The 15,571-nt window shown below is 39.6% G+C and overlaps 7 protein-coding genes across 7 annotated transcripts; 3 read left to right on the plus strand and 4 right to left on the minus strand.

The window, feature by feature from the left end:
• The first annotated feature begins 340 nt into the window (after positions 1-340).
• Positions 341-1,118, plus strand: BCR41DRAFT_423903 (hypothetical protein). Its single transcript, XM_022030348.1, has 4 exons — positions 341-381; positions 487-629; positions 769-885; positions 1,008-1,118. The coding sequence occupies exons 1-4, from the start codon at positions 355-357 to the stop codon at positions 1,090-1,092; spliced, it is 372 nt and encodes a 123-aa protein (XP_021879271.1). The 5' UTR covers positions 341-354; the 3' UTR covers positions 1,093-1,118.
• A 338-nt stretch (positions 1,119-1,456) lies between these two features.
• Positions 1,457-2,302, minus strand: BCR41DRAFT_388089 (hypothetical protein; the record flags this gene model as incomplete). The annotated part of the gene is made up of 2 exons (XM_022027961.1): positions 1,890-2,302; positions 1,457-1,780 (listed from the first exon to the last, which is right to left on the minus strand). The coding sequence occupies exons 1-2, from the start codon at positions 2,151-2,153 to the stop codon at positions 1,457-1,459; spliced, it is 588 nt and encodes a 195-aa protein (XP_021879272.1). The 5' UTR covers positions 2,154-2,302.
• Positions 2,303-2,583: 281 nt separating this feature from the next.
• Positions 2,584-6,058, plus strand: BCR41DRAFT_423906 (hypothetical protein). Its single transcript, XM_022030349.1, has 8 exons — positions 2,584-3,012; positions 3,136-3,228; positions 3,345-3,686; positions 3,885-4,156; positions 4,275-4,366; positions 4,513-4,983; positions 5,149-5,422; positions 5,558-6,058. The coding sequence occupies exons 1-8, from the start codon at positions 2,937-2,939 to the stop codon at positions 6,014-6,016; spliced, it is 2,079 nt and encodes a 692-aa protein (XP_021879273.1). The 5' UTR covers positions 2,584-2,936; the 3' UTR covers positions 6,017-6,058.
• Positions 6,059-6,740: 682 nt separating this feature from the next.
• On the minus strand, positions 6,741-7,992 carry BCR41DRAFT_357902 (inorganic phosphate transporter). The gene is made up of 2 exons (XM_022024968.1): positions 7,951-7,992; positions 6,741-7,509 (listed from the first exon to the last, which is right to left on the minus strand). Exons 1-2 carry the CDS (start codon positions 7,960-7,962, stop codon positions 6,916-6,918), a joined length of 606 nt encoding a protein of 201 aa, XP_021879274.1. The 5' UTR covers positions 7,963-7,992; the 3' UTR covers positions 6,741-6,915.
• Positions 7,993-8,180: 188 nt separating this feature from the next.
• BCR41DRAFT_297696 (hypothetical protein) lies at positions 8,181-8,408 on the minus strand (the record flags this gene model as incomplete). The annotated part of the gene is made up of 1 exon (XM_022020460.1): positions 8,181-8,408. A coding segment is annotated over one exon (228 nt), but the record flags the coding sequence as incomplete, so codon positions are not given.
• Positions 8,409-13,084: 4,676 nt separating this feature from the next.
• Positions 13,085-13,724, minus strand: BCR41DRAFT_398465 (hypothetical protein; the record flags this gene model as incomplete). Its single annotated transcript, XM_022028965.1, has 2 exons — positions 13,085-13,333; positions 13,503-13,724. The coding sequence occupies 2 exons, from the start codon at positions 13,722-13,724 to the stop codon at positions 13,085-13,087; spliced, it is 471 nt and encodes a 156-aa protein (XP_021879276.1).
• Positions 13,725-14,230: 506 nt separating this feature from the next.
• Positions 14,231-14,932, plus strand: BCR41DRAFT_372547 (hypothetical protein; the record flags this gene model as incomplete). Its single annotated transcript, XM_022026695.1, has 4 exons — positions 14,231-14,301; positions 14,353-14,426; positions 14,518-14,597; positions 14,732-14,932. The coding sequence occupies 4 exons, from the start codon at positions 14,231-14,233 to the stop codon at positions 14,930-14,932; spliced, it is 426 nt and encodes a 141-aa protein (XP_021879277.1).
• Positions 14,933-15,571: the final 639 nt, after the last annotated feature.

Genomic DNA, 15,571 nt, shown 5'->3' on the forward strand with positions numbered 1-15,571 from the left:
TCAATAGTATAGCCTGAATGCCCCAATAAATCATTAATAGTAATTATACCTAATTTGTGGTCACTCGAACTTGATAAAAGAAAAGAGAAAGGATTTGTTTTGTGGATAGAATGCCCCAGACGCTATAGACAATAAACAGTTATTACTGCACAGATGGCTATGCCGCTGTATCCATGAGATTTGGGTTAGTCTTGTACTACAAGCGCCGTTGCCACAAAATTTTGTTTTCTGCTGCGGACAAGACATCGGTGCTGCGTTGCATAAAATAAAATAAAAAAAAAATCAGATGGAGTCACATTAGCCACATTCTTTTTTTTTTTTTTTTTTTTTTTTTCTTTCTCATTATCCTTCATCATGTGCAAACACATCCTCAACGTTCAGGTAGATGCGAAGCCCCCTTCTTTTTTTACTTTTTCTTTTTGATGCAACACCCAAGACCAAGCACGCTAATAGACAAGAAAAAAAAAAATGTATATAAATATATAGGCATCTATTCGTGCCCCATGCTGTAAGCAATGGTTTGATTGTGCAGAGTGCCATGCAGAAGTCTCAGACCATCCTCTTAGAAAGACTACTGAGATGGTGTTCGGATGTAAAAAATGCAAAAAGGTGTTCCGTAAAGACATGTCGTAAGTTTCATTTCATCAAGTTTTCAGTTACTTAGGAAAAAAAAAAAAATAAAAAATAAAAAAGTTAGAAAGATATAGCGGAATAGTGTATTAAGCAATAAATCTTTTTTTTTTTTTTTTTTTTTTTTTATTACTTCAGGAATTTCGAAGAGGAAGATGAATATTGTCCGCATTGTGATAACAAGTTCATTGTAGAGGCCAAGACACCGCAGATGGCTATTGCTGTAGAAGGTCATGATGAGAGGATGGGTGAAAGGTGAGTGGGCAAAGACAAAAAAAAAAAAAAGCAAGAAAGAAAGAAAGAAAAAAGAAAAAGATATTCTCATTGAAGAGACACTAAACAACTTGGAAATCATCTTACTTTAATGAATTGTGTAGATTTGAAAAAGACTTACGACTCAAAGAGGACAATGTGAAGTCAGTCTTTGATCCCAATGCAGATCTTTCACATCTTTTAGGATAACTGTTACACGGAGGGCAAAAAGAAAGAAAGAAAGAAAAAAAAAAAAGAAGAAGATGTAATGTCAGAGAGACAATAGATAATATATATTCAACAACAACAATAAAAAGTCTATAGAATCATGAACGCTATTTTACGTTAGACTTGCGTTACAGAGCTTTGAGAGGAGCAATTGCGAACAGTTGTTATTATGTTTGATAGATCTATATTTGAGTGATATTTACATGATACATGATGCTGTTATTGTAAAAACTGTTTTTTTTTTTTTTTTTTTCTTTTTCTTTTTCTTTTTTTAAATCTATATTTGTGTTCATGCGTTGAGGTTCCTGAAATCATGAGAAGGAATTTTTTTTTTTTTTTTTTTTTTTTACTTAATCTTGCGATCTCCAGCCCGACCAACATCATCTTCTGCCTGCTCAGCAAAGCCGAAGGCTTTAGGGATCTGATAAGTGCGCTTCTTTGGTTCTTCAGGAGCCTTCAGTTCCTCATAGTTGTCAGAAGTGGATGTTGCTGCTGCTTCGCCGACTGCCTTATTCTTGAATGTGAATTTAGGGGGTGGGATCCATTCTTTATCCTTCATTGACTCATCAAACTTTTCAGGCATCTCAAAACCCACCATCCTGGCTGTCTTGTCCACTTGAATACCCTTTTCTTCATCCCAGAAGCTGGGATTGTATCTCTCAACGAGACCCTATATGGAGGCGATGTTTGTAAATAAACAGGGTTTAATGAGCTGTAGAAACGGTTCTTCTAAAACTATAACCAGATCATGATAATCCTTTCTTTCTCCCCTCTGTTACCTTATGTTTACGCTGACTCTCAAGATAGATTACCATGTCCTCACCATCTGTATAAAGTTTGTTAAGTCTGGCAGGATCTGTCTCGTTGGCGTGCTTGCGGAAGACGTCCTTCAGAGCCTCAGTCCAGACCTTATTGGCGTGAATGTTGATTCCATGAAGACCCTTTCCTGTGAGTTCCTTTGGATGAGTGTACTGTAGATGGACTTCTCTTAAAATACGCCTGAATTGCGACAATCCCTGGGGACGCATTGCTGGAGCAGCCATGATGGTAGTGTGTATTTGTTGAAAGTAATGAGATGCGTAGGAAGCTGTTTGTCTCCTGTTCCTATTTCTCTGTTCCTGTTCCTGTTCCTGTTCCTGTTCCTGTTCCTGCTCCAATACCTGTTTTCTTCTCCTGACCTTGAGTAGGCATCTGGTCTCTCAAAAAAAAAAAAAAAAAAAAAAAAAAATATTCAGCCACAAATAGTAGTGCAGATCAAAAACCCTTAAGCAAGATCTGTTGGACGGGTAAATTTTTAGCTGGAGGCTTCCTCGCCCAATGACACCCCTCTCCGTTTTGTGCTTAATTTGTTGTAAGAGGCTATTGAATTGTGATGTTCTATATTAATTTACAATGATTGGGATTGGAGATGTGCGGATGTTCCGTGTGTTCGTGGTCTCCTCCACGTCGGACCTGCATGATGCGCCCTTTGTCCTCCATTTGTTTTCTCCGGCTGAAAGGGAGGACCAACTGAAGGGTAATGCTGGTCTTTTTCAACAGAAAACCTTATTTTAGTTTCCTTTCTCTCATCCTCTCTCACTTTCACTCTCACTCTCTTGCGGTTCATAAACAATCCGTCTTTTCTTAAATAGGCCTCTTCTTATTTCTTAGTTCTTGCCTCTTACTTCATCTCGACCTCTCGATTCCTCTCCATTTCACAATCTCCTTCTCAGGTCATTCCACTCCACTCTTTCATCTCCACCTGACTTGTCCCTGCCTACAATCTTTGGCAATCCCCTCCATTGTAATATTGATTAGCACTCCCTTCTGGATATAGATTTTCAGTCATGCCTTCCTTCAAAGCTTACAATCTTGAGAAGCAGAGTGTCGAGGTACCTGGCACTCGTACTCCCGGAGCTACAGGCAAGTTCTTTCTTCTCTTACTTTTTTTTTTTTTTTTTTTTTTTTTTTTCAATCTACCAACATCTGACGACTAACCTATTGTTGATCAAATCAAAACTGATCATATCCTTGCCTACTCTCTAGGTTATTATAGACATGCTGCTTTCGCAGATGGTATTGTCCGTAACATTCGTGAAGCTCCTCAACTCAAGACCTTTTACGACGTCTGGCAGAACTGTAAGCGATTTAAAAAAAAAAAAAAAAAAAAAAAAATCGATATCCTTACATATATTGTCCACTCATACCGTCTATTTATTTTCCATATTAACGGATCTATTCATCTGCTCATATAGCCGTGACTTTGTACGCCGATAATGACTTTTTGGGTCATCGTCCCTTCAACACGGTTGCTCAGACATATGGTGGCTATACTTGGGAGACCTATCGTCAGATCAACCAGCGGGTCAGTGCCTTCGGCAGTGGTATCATGCACTTGAACGAGGTCATTCTGGGTAACGATCAATTGAACAGATGGTCCCTTGGTATTTGGTCGCATGGTCGTCCTGAATGGTTCATCTCGGAAATGAGCTGCAACACCTACAACCTCGTCTCAGTTGCTTTGTATGATACCCTTGGTCCCGATGCAGTCGAGTACATTATCAACCATGCTGAAATCCAGATCGTTGTATCGAGTGGTATGTTGAAAACAGAAAGTGGTCTTCAACCACGTGAAACTAGTGCGAATAGCTGTGGATTTTTTGCATTTGTATCTATCCATGTACATTTGTGTTCCCGTGTCCGATCTTTCCGTTTGTTGATCTTTCCGTTTGCCCATCTGAAAATTGCTTAACAAAAACCCAATGCCTGTATACGTCATCTCTTTTTTCTTGTAGCCAACCACATCGCTTCCATGCTCGAGAATGCCGACAAGTTGCCCAAACTCAAGGCTATCATCAGCATGGACTCTCTCCATGATACCGTCCCTGTCCCTGGCGCTACCTCAGCTTCACAGGTACTCCGTGCCTGGGGTGCTCAGAAGGGCATCAAGGTCTATGACTTCAATGAGATCGAATCCCTTGGACGGGACTTTCCTCGCAAGCATATTCCTCCTCATGAAGATGAAGTTGCTTCGCTCTGCTATACCTCAGGCACTACCGGTCAACCTGTAAGGACTTTTCTCAAGTTTTTTTTTATTTTTATTTTTTTTTTTATTTTTTTTTTTTTTAAAAAAAAATGATGGCACCTGACAAAGAAAAACTTTTTTTTCTAATTTTATCATGTAGAAAGGAGCAATGTTGACGCACAAGAACTTTGTTGCCGCCCTTGGTAGCAATCGTGAGGGTATGATCCTTACTTCGGACGATGTCCTGATCAGGTAAGGGCCCATAAGTTTACAAACTTTACATGCTTTTTTTTTTTTTTTTTTTTTTTTTTTTTTTTTTTTTTCTTTAAAGAAAAAAAAAAAAAAAAAAAAAAAGCACCCTAATACTCATTCAATGTAATTATGTGACGGATCTTTAGTTTCCTACCTCTGGCCCATATTATGGGTCGTGTCGTTGACAGCTGTGTTATGTACGCTGGTGGCAAGATTGGATACTTCCGTGGAGACATTCTTCTTCTTCTTGAGGACGTTGCTGAACTTCGTCCAACTTTCTTCCCAGCTGTTCCTCGCCTGTTGAATCGTATATATGCAAAGTTGGTTGCGTCAACAATTGAGGCCCCTGGTTTGGTTGGAGCTTTGGCACGTCGCGGAGTCGCAGCCAAGATGGCAAACTTGGCTGCCGGTAAGGGTGTTCATCACGCCTTATGGGACAGATTGTTGTTCAACAAGGTCAAGATGGCTTTGGGAGGAAGAGTCCAAGTGATTCTAACTGGATCAGCTCCTATTGCCAAGGAGGTCCTCAGCTTCTTGCGTATTGCCTTTGGATGCGTTGTTTTGGAAGGATATGGATCAACTGAGGGCATGGCCACTGCCACTATTACCATGGCCGAGTAAGTTTTTTTTTTTTTTTTTTTTTTTTTTTTATTTGTTCTTGGTATTATAGTTTTTTAATGGAAAAGCTATATGGAATATTTCAGAAAAAGCCCACAAGATCTTTTTCCTAATCTCTTTTTTTTTTTTTTTTTTTTTTTTTTTTCTCTTTTTTAAAAAAAAAGTGAATACATTCCTGGCCACATTGGCTGCCCTCGCGCTGGCTGTGAGATCAGGTTGGTGGATGTACCAGAAATGAACTATCACTCCACTGATCAGCCCTATCCTCGTGGAGAAATTTGTATCCGTGGTGACGCCGTTTTCAAGGGTTACTATAAGGATGAGAAGAACACCAAAGAGACGATCGACTCTGAGGGCTGGCTCGCAACAGGTGATATTGGCTTTGTCGATAACCGTGGATGCTTCACCATCATTGATCGCAAGAAGAACATTTTCAAGGTATGACTCTGTTGTTGTTGTTTTTTTTTTTTTTTTTTTTTTTTTTAAAAAAAAAATTGATGAATGCTTATGTATGGATAATACATCTAACTTTTTTTTTTTTTTTTTTTTATCTTTCTTTTGCCTTGTTATAAGTTGGCCCAAGGTGAATATATTGCGCCTGAAAAGATCGAGAATGTTCTTGGGGCTCGTTGCAACCTCGTCCAGCAGATCTATGTTCACGGTGACTCATTGGAGTCAACCCTTGTCTCTGTGGTTATTCCAGAGCCAGAGACCTTCGTACCATTTGCTAACTCTATTGCAGGCACCAGTGTCATCCTGGGAGATCTTGAGGGTATTAGCAAGTTGTGCAAGGATCCCAAGATCCGAGCTGCTGTCACTAAAGAGTTGGAAAAGGCTGGAAAGGCAGGTGCATTGCGTGGATTTGAATTTGTGAAGCGTGTACACCTTAGCACAGATGCGTTCTCAGTCGACAATGGAATGATGACACCTACATTCAAGGTTCGTCGTCCCCAGGTCGCAGAGTACTTCAAGGAACACATCAAAGCCATGTATGAAGATATTCATAACTCGACACCTGCTGCCAAGTTGTAGATGTAAATGTTAAATAATATAAAAAATAAATAAATATAATCCATAAATTAAATGAAACAAACTTTATCAAGGTTGTTAAAGAAGAGGAAAGAAAATCCACAAAGCAAATAAATAATACATAACAATACTCTTCAAAGTGACAGTTGTCTCTTTACCTAAACCACATAAACAGATATTGCTGTGCGCGACATCTTGATCTGTGGCGTTTCATTCCGATATCCTGGCTCATTGCTGAATATTACCCATCGTCTTTTATGTTATTCATTATGTTCATAGAAACGACATCGAATAAGTTGTGGAGAAATTTCTTCCCTTTCCTTTTCCCCAATCCAAGCCCCAAGTAATTGTTGGGCCAGTTGGTTTATAGACTTCAATATCAGGTATTTTAACCCGCAAATGGTTAATATATATATATATATAGGCTATAATGTGAAAGACTTCTAAATCATCTGTAGACATCACTCAGAAACAAACGGATATTAACTTTTGTCCCAGACTTCTTTTTTGAGAGAGAAAAAGAGGGAGATATAAATATGTACATGTTCGTAAGCAGTTGAATAGGATAAGAGCAATAGAAAAGGGTGATGTCTGTCATATTGACGCGTGTTGTTGTTTTTTTTTTTTTTTTTTTTTGACTAATTATTATCTTGCCTCAAGACTTCTGTCATTGTGGAAAAATGAATACACGAACGAAAAAGAAAATTACTTTTGCAACTTTTTTTGTTTTGTCCTTTCAAGTTTTATTCTTGTTTATGAAATGCTGAGTTTAACAAAGATCATTAAAAAAGTAATCGGTACAAGGAGCCGGTATCATAAGTATAAAAAGGATTAAAATAAAAAATAAAAAATAAAAAATAAAAAAAAAGGTGAACAGAATCAAAGGAGTTTTATTCGTCTTCTTAAAGATCCTTCTTGGACTCTTGCTTGGAATCTGAAGCTTTGCTCTCAGCTTCCTTGATAGCAGCCTGTTCAGCTGCTTCAGGACGAGGTTCATTTGCGCCAGCACCAGTGGCGCCCGTCAGAGCCGCAAAGGGATTCTCAGCCTTCCAAGGTCTCTTCAATTCTCCTTCAGCAGGCTTATCAAACAAATAAATCTGAGCAACTTTGGACTGCACTGCGTTCTTGAGAGGCAAGATCGATTGCACGACAAGAGGACGGATGACACCAAACTGGAAATGTAAAAAGACCATGAGGGCCAAACCAAAGATGGCTTGTTTTTGAGCCTGACCATTCTGTTCCAGATCGTACTCCATATTCGTTGTCGTGATCACTTTAGGCTCCTCACTCGACAATGGTTTTGGTTGCTCCAAGTATTTGAGGACAGTGGTATCCTTTTTGGAGAGAATCCGACGTTGAATCATATAAGAGATGCTGAGAATGATCAGCTGAGAAGCCACATAGCTGCCCAAGATGAGTTGCTTCGTTGACATGTCCTCTAAATCCAGACGATTGGTAATCTGCATTGAGCCCATTACCAGGGCCATATTCAAGATCTATTTAGAATAACAGTTACAATGAGATTGGTCTTGTTAGATCGCTTACTCCTTGAAAATCTCCTTTCCCTTTTTTTTTTTTTTTTTTTTTTTTTTTTAATACCATTTTCATTTTCAAACAGACTGTGCTACCATTCCTGCAACACTGTGAGTAGAACGTTTTTTTTTTTTTTTTTTTTTTTCCCTCCTTCATTTCCCTCTGAAATAAGATGCGTGAATACTTCAGTCTCTCTCTCATTTCGCTTCCGTCCCTCTCTCCTTATGCTTATGGATGATATGATGTTTTTTTTTTCAAGATGTTCCCTTCCATAGATTATTCTCATCGTTTTTATTGAATCCTTGGACATCAATTGTCCGTCGTCACTGTTTGATGATGTCGCCGACGTTGTTGGGGGAACACGTGCAAGAGTAAAGAAACACCGATAATAGTTTTAGTCTTACTTGTGAGTTCATCCTGTTGGTTGTAGATGATGTGAATGAGAGGGGATGAGAAAAAAAAAAAAAAAAAAAAAGTGATTCAAAGTGGGACCCCAAATAAAGTGATCTGCTGTGCGCACGTGCGATTCTAAACTTTATTACATATGTCTTAGAATTTAGAAATGTTCTTGTTATTATGTATTACTTCTCTACTCAGTCTGCATAAACATTCTTCCGCAATTGCCTTTCCTCAAATGTCGGATCATCTGGTCGCGTCGTCCAAAGCCTTCTCCACAGCCACCTGAGCAAAGATACTTCTTGATCAGTGCATGTTTTGCATCCACATGACGTCTTAAATCATGTTTACGCTTGAAATGTAAATCACATCCTGCATACAAGCATGGAAATGGGAAACTATCGATATGGATAGCCATATGGGATTTGAGTTGAGTTCTTGTGGGGAAGGACTTTGAACATGTAGGGCACGTATAGGACTTCACTCCTTCACGAGTCATTGTGGGCACGATCACATTGGGATCCATGATTGAATTGGTATTTGTGTTGTTTGGATTGTTACGATCAGGATTGTTACTATTATTACTGCTATTGCTGCCGCTGTTGTTGTTGTTGTTGTTATTGCTGTTGTTGTTGTTACTATTGTTGCTGTTATTGTTACCGCTGCTGTTGTTACTGCCACCGCCACCGCCACTGTTATTATTATTGTGATGATGATGATGGTTACCATTATTACCATTGCTACTGCCATTGCTTGTCATCGAGTTGGAGAATGTGTTGTTGTTGCCTGATGAAAATGACGATCCGGACATGTTGCGGTAGTAATGGTTATAGCCATGATGGTGAGTATATGCGTAATGCGTATTGGATTGGTAAGCACCAAAGCCAGAAAGTTCAGACGAGAAACGATAGCGTCGGTTATGAGGAGGTGTCCTAGCTGCTCTCCTGATAATGTTGGTAGGGGATGGATATAGCATGGAGGTGCTCGAGGGAACATGGGTGTCAAAATTATTATTACTGTTGTTACTGTGGCTGTTGCTGTTGCTGTTGCTGTTGTTGCTGCTACTCGCATAGTCACCGAGATTGGTCATACTCATAGGCATGCTCATCTGATCCAAGAGTGGGTGATTCCATGATGAAGAAGGCTGCGTTGATGCTTGAGGCTGTGAGATAGTGGAGAACAGGGGACTTGAATGGTTGCTCCATTCACGCTCAACCTGTAAAGTTGGTGTTGAGGGACTCCAATAAGGTAGATCTTGGCTTGACTCCATGGCCATAGTGGGTGAAGGTGAACAACTCTTGTTGTTGATGGCGCCGCTGCTACGAGGTGAGTACGTTACAGGGGAGACAGAGCGTAGAGAGCATTCTGAGCCGTGTTGCTTGCAGCAGTGATGTTGCTGCTTCTGATCGTGCTTTTCGTAGTGCTGTCCTAAAGCGCGCGACTGTTGTTGTTCACTCAAAGCCTCAGAGGGCTCAGAAGATGGTAGTGATACTGGAGACGAAGACGAAGATGATGAAGAAGAAAGTGACGAAGATGAAATGGAAGGCGAAGACAACTCAGCCATGGTCTGGTCCTCAAGCGGTGGGCAAGTGGGCTTCGCCAGCTGAGGTATTGAAGGTGGGAATGGAGAAATGCCCATCAAGAGTTTCTCCAGTGCAGAAAACATATCCTGAGAAGGTGCCAAAGGATCACTCTTCTGAGAAGACTTGAAAACTGTCGGTGTGGATGTGTTAGCAGCAGCCGTGGTTGTGGTCGTGGTTGCGGCTGTAGTGTGATCGCGAAGTGTGTACATTGGCCCTACCTGCGGGCGAGAGTAACACTGAGCTTGATGAGAATAGGGGTTATATGGGTATTGGGAATGTTCGTTTGAATGGTAGTGGATCTGGGAATGCTGGGAGCATTGGTGGCTCGGGTGTGAGTGGGAGGAGGTCATGTTATAGGAAGAAGGGGGGTGATGCTGGTGATAAGTAGTGTCCTTGTAAAACTGCATAGTCGTTATGTGGCCGTAGGGAAGTGGATTTGGGCTGTGGGAGTCTCTGATATTCGATGCAAAACAAGTGTTGTTTGCGATTTCTTGCAGTAAACAAAGAAAAGGAAAGAAAACAGGGGAATGGGGTGTGAGTCAGTAAAGCCCAAAGTTGGCTATTGTGTAAGTCGTTATCCGAGGGCGGGAAGGTAAAAAAAAATGTTGGGCGTAAAAAAAGTGTTTGTTTTGTTTGACAAAGTAAAAGCAAGAGGTAGAAAAGGACGAAGACGATAAACAATGGCTATTCTGATTGGCTTTGCTTCTATAAATGACTAAGAACTGATATATTTGTAGAACGGATGAAAAAAATAAGAAAAAAAAAAAAAAAAAAAGAAATCACCCTGTCTTTTATAGAAAAAATATCGTTGAGCACGTCGCGTCCTCAGCCCAATTCAGGCGTACTAAAGTTTACCAAATATCTTGGCTGATCATGGCTCACAACTGTGCACTTGACGACATGATCGCCTCAATAGTTGATTCAATAAATTTGTTTATTTTAAAATAGCATTTGGTAATAATCGGACCCTGCTTTACTCCCCTCCTTTTTTTTTATTTTTTTCTATTTTTTAATTGTGATTAGTTTATTATTATGACCTTGTTCGATTCAAGCTTCAAAAGGAAAAAAAAAAGGTGTAGAAGGCGATTCAATTTCATTAGTTAAAGGCTTTGATTATTAGCTCCTTTTTTTTTTTTTTTTATTTTATTTTACGACATCAATCCTCTTTTGTCCTCCCCTTCATTTACTAAAAGTTGAAGGAGTATGAGGATAGTGTTGTGCTCTGCCAAAACAGAAAAAAAAAAAAAAAAAAAGATTGGCTGGACAAATTGACATTGTCACGCTGGTCGATTTTTTTTTTTCTGGATGTTTGTGATCGACTCTTATACATCCTCTCAAACATTTGCGATTATTTTTGGCTTAAGACATGATCTATTTTCATCCAGGAAAAAAAAAAAAAAATGCATGCGCAGAATCGTCAAGTGTGTGTATCAAATAGTGAGGCATAGGACATTTATTGGGAACCAAGGAGGATCTTGGAAGGCAATGGCTATTGCTTTCTAAATGTGGGTGATAGGTAAGGTTACATTAAATCGGGGTGTGCAGGATGATCAACAATGGTCATGTCGATCCCGGAAAAAAGGCGGACGAAGCGGTGGACGAGGGAAGAATGAGCAATGGTTCTCTTGGCCTTCTTGGCGAGGTGATTCTCTTGGCGTGGCGTTTAGTGCTCAGAATTTTTTTTTTTTTTTTCCTTCGATCATACAAAATTTTAATTTTGACAATTCTAGCTTGACATTAGGGGAAGTGAAGAGCAAGTGGATGCATTTGAGGAATATTAATATATGCATGTAAATGCAAGGCGGGGTCCATGAACGTAACAAATCTTTGCCTTCTGTCTCCCTGAATCTACTAAAGATGTCGATGAGGAACGATAAAGAACGTCATCATCTCGCTACTAGCATCTTAATAACTGTAGATGTGTAACATTGGCACCAGGTGAATTCATTTCTTGATTTTTTAAGAACGGTGTTGGAAGACAGGGGAAAGGTGAAGATCCGTCTCTGGAAATTGAAGGAGGTATCCTCCTACACTCTCCTAAAGTCTTGGCACGAGTGCATACTTGGAAAGAATGCCAAGAACAACGAACAGATTAACTATGATCGGTAATACCATTTTTGCCAAGAAAAATAGAATTTGCCAAGAGAATCGTCGAAAGCTCTTCCCCCTGTCACACGAGCGTTACACAAGGAAGGAAGATTCACGTTTCTACACAGAGCACAAACACAAACATAAACACAAGCGACACACAATCAACAACACGCGGTCGGTCCACAAGTGCTGATGCGTTGTATATGAAGTAACTATTTGAGTGAGAGTGAGAAAAGAGGATCAGAAGTATCTTCATTTTTTATTTTTACTATCACGCAATCGTCCCCCCACTTGGGCATCCAGCTTGTCTAATTGTTATATTTTAAAGGATCATATAGCTATCTTTTCTTCCAATTTCTTACCGAATTCATGGCACACCATTCACCTGGTCATTTCCTTGGATGCGCTCACAAATGGCGGACTCCTTGATATAAAAAAAAAATAAAAAAAAAAAAAAAAAGCTCTTGTTCTATCCTCATATACAGGACACTTATATTTGTATCCATATTATATAATTTTTAATAATTGCTAAAACAAACATATGGCCCGTGAGCTTAGAGATCAGTGTCTCTGTTGATGAGGACAGTTTTTTTTTTTGTTTATGCCCAATGTAAGCGTCCCACTATCTCTCGCCCTCGCCCCTCGCCCTCATCTTACTTTTCTTTCTCTTCCATCCACCCTTCTGTGTTGAACCTTGTAAACATCATTTCTTTGCTTTGCTTGGCATTGTTGTTGCTATCTGTTGTTTTCCGTTTCAATAATAGCAGCCTCCATGAAGTGTAATAAAGGGTAATAAACCTGATACCCTTGTTCAGCTTTCTCTCTCCTACAGCCTTCTCCTTTATCTAATCAGTGTTCCTGTTTTATTTTGTCTTGTCTTGGCAACAACGTCGTAACAAAATCATCCCCATATGAGGAAAAAAAATGATATCCGCAAACCCGAGAATCCCTTCATTCCTGTGTAATTTACAGCGGAAACCTGTCCACAAACTTCATAGTCCCTCGTTCACGAATGTTACCAGATTTGCGGAATTGGGCTGAAGTGGTTGAACATGAACTCTGATCTAGCTAACGTGATGCTGCACATGGCCAGCAATGATAGGCAGCAATGAGTCAATAAGGGGGTAATAATAAAATATATAATAGAATTGCTATTTGTAAACAAAAGCCATGTGGAATATCCCAGAACAAATGTATACTTTGTATTTATTTGATTTGAGATACTGTAAATGCAAGCAGACCACTGCTTCAGTGCAATCCCGTCGTTTGGAAGCCAGGGACGTCGTGAGGCTTTACCCGATCCAATAATGTCTCATATCGACGTAGTGTATAAAAGACGAGGGCAAGTCCTCGACCTTTAGCAACTACGAGGGAAATAACTTTCGATATTCAATCCTTTTTTTTTTTTTATTTCTAATTCTAATAGTATGGCCGTATAAATCCTCACAGCCTTCTTCTGTCATTTTTTTCACATGTGGCAAGTGGCTGCATTGACTCTTTCGAGCTTCAACTCAAACTCTGCGCTTTCTGATCTCCAATTAAAGCTGACATTTGTCTGCAGTGCTACGTCGACTTTCCTGCCCATTAAATATTTGATAGCACTACCAAATTCGCGTTCATTGACAAGCCGGGCATTCTTAGTGACAATTGATCCGAGTTCTTCGCTGTGATAAAACGACAGTCGGATTGAAGCACCAATAACAGTATTGCGAACGACCTCAGTAACAAGCAGTGAAAAGAGCACTTAGAGGATCCCTCTTGCAATGTACCAGTCCATCAAGTAATTAAAGACATTTGTCCAAATGGACGCGTAAACATATTCCGTTGATGGTGGTACAAGTTGATTTGATTTCAGCGATATACACAAATAGACTTCCCTTAATGACATTCGATGGGCCTGAGGAAGTATGGATAACCGAAACTTGGTCCCATATCCAGGACCGCAGGTTCGCTAACGGTGGTTTTGCATTCGGATCATTATCACACTCTAGGTAGAGCGCCAAGAGCATCTCCCGCAAGGTGTCTTTAACATACTTCTCCTCTATGTTAAATTTGGCAATACATGTGCTTGCAGGATTGTTGTCAATAAAATGCTTTTTGTACTCCATGTAAAAAAAAAAGATTTGCTTATTAACAAAACTTAGTTTGTATGAATCGAATAATCAAAATAACTGTTTCTGGGTAGAATGAAGCTCATTTACAAATGGTATGGATAGAAACCGTTACTGGATGGATAATCATACCGCTGTGAGTGAGGCAAGTGATCTTTGTATGTGAGGAGGAGTGTTTGAATGGAGAAAGCGCGGAATAAATGTTTGTCAAAATATTTTTGCGCGCATGTCAAAATACCATTCATTGGTCCATTAGATCTAAGGATCGCGCCATCGCCTTTTCATGGAGAGGAATCTCAATGGCGAATGAGAATGGAGCATGGATGGTGATGGATGGATGATTGTGAATAAAAGTTAACTGTCATTTTGTCTTCATTCCTCCATTCCTCCATTCACTCTTCTCAAACGTTTTGAACATAACACTCTAGCACTTCCAACGATTCACATAATAGCAATAATAATAATATTTAAAAAAAAATGTACCCAAAGCATAGCACATTCCCATGGGCTCAGTTGCCACATCGACGCGAATCCGAAGTATAAATCCACGTTCATGTTTTCTTGGTTGTAAACCGTAAAAGCTCCTTCCCGATTGAATTGCTGCATCCATTTATATTATATACAGACAAAACCTCGTTCTCGTCCTTTCTCATCGCGGCTGTGGTGATCTTATACCATACATTGCAGACATCATCGAAAGTGATAAAATCATCTCTTGAGAGCTGCTGACCGTTACCTCCCTAGACCTGGGTGAATTTGCCATAATCCATTGTAAGCTCATGCAATACAGTTTGGATTGTTGATCCCTTCAAAAGAAGACACTCGATGGCTGCTTTTACAGCACCTGAAAGTTGCCGAGTACCGAGATCGGTAAGGCTGTCCAGCCTAAGGTTATGCTGGTACTCATACTCAACAGTATATGCCCCCTACTTTCGAGCCATCAGCTATCAGCACTGGCTTCAACGTAGCCAATATCTTTGCTCCACACTTTGTTTATTTCCTAGAGCATGAATCCTGCTTTTGCCTGTGACACCTCCTTGGGGTCTATCTTTCCTTACGCGCTTCTTGCCAGCGCATTGGCATTCATAAGTGAGGCGGTGCAGATTATCAGTTTTGTAGTCATATTTTCTTGTCAATACAAAATTGGTGGAAATAACCCTTTGGATGCTTCAGAAACCAAGCATCAAACCTCTCGGGTTCAATAAAGAATTCAACTTTCGAGGCAGTCAGAGTGGTGAACCGAGATTCAGGATCAATTTTATAGTGCTTTGCGGCTTGAATAATCTCAGTGTCATTGCACAAAATCACTCTCATTTTTTTTTCAACAACAATATTATTGCGTTCATTCTCAATACGCGTCTTCAAAGACTAGAGTTAACGTACAAATGTCAAGTTTTTTCTTTATTACTCTCAAGCAATGAACTAGACTTTATGGGGGCAACTAATATAATTGCAACACTTACCTCGAAATCAAATTCATGATCAGTCGGGATATCTACTTGATCATCCTTCCCTTTTTCTTCATTTCCACCTTCTTTTTCTTCGCTGTCATCCTCCCCATCCTTCCCAGAGTTTGACGCGTCAAGGGCTTTTCTCTAAAGCATAGTTCTGATTAGATATCATCAAGAAAGCATTGATACAAAAAAAAATTATTATTATTATTCGCATTTGAACACTTACAATATCTTCAAATCACACCGATCAATATTTTTTTTTTTTTCAATTTGATTGATGGCGAGAACATCATTGATAAGAGCATCATCAGTAACAGCTTCTTGTTGTTGGGTGCGTGAAATAAAAGAAAAAAAAAAAAAAAAAAAAAAAAGGTATGATCGATATCAATT

Source organism: Lobosporangium transversale, assembly GCF_002105155.1.
Source record: "Lobosporangium transversale strain NRRL 3116 chromosome Unknown BCR41scaffold_31, whole genome shotgun sequence".
Lineage (NCBI taxonomy): Eukaryota > Fungi > Mortierellomycota > Mortierellomycetes > Mortierellales > Mortierellaceae > Lobosporangium > Lobosporangium transversale.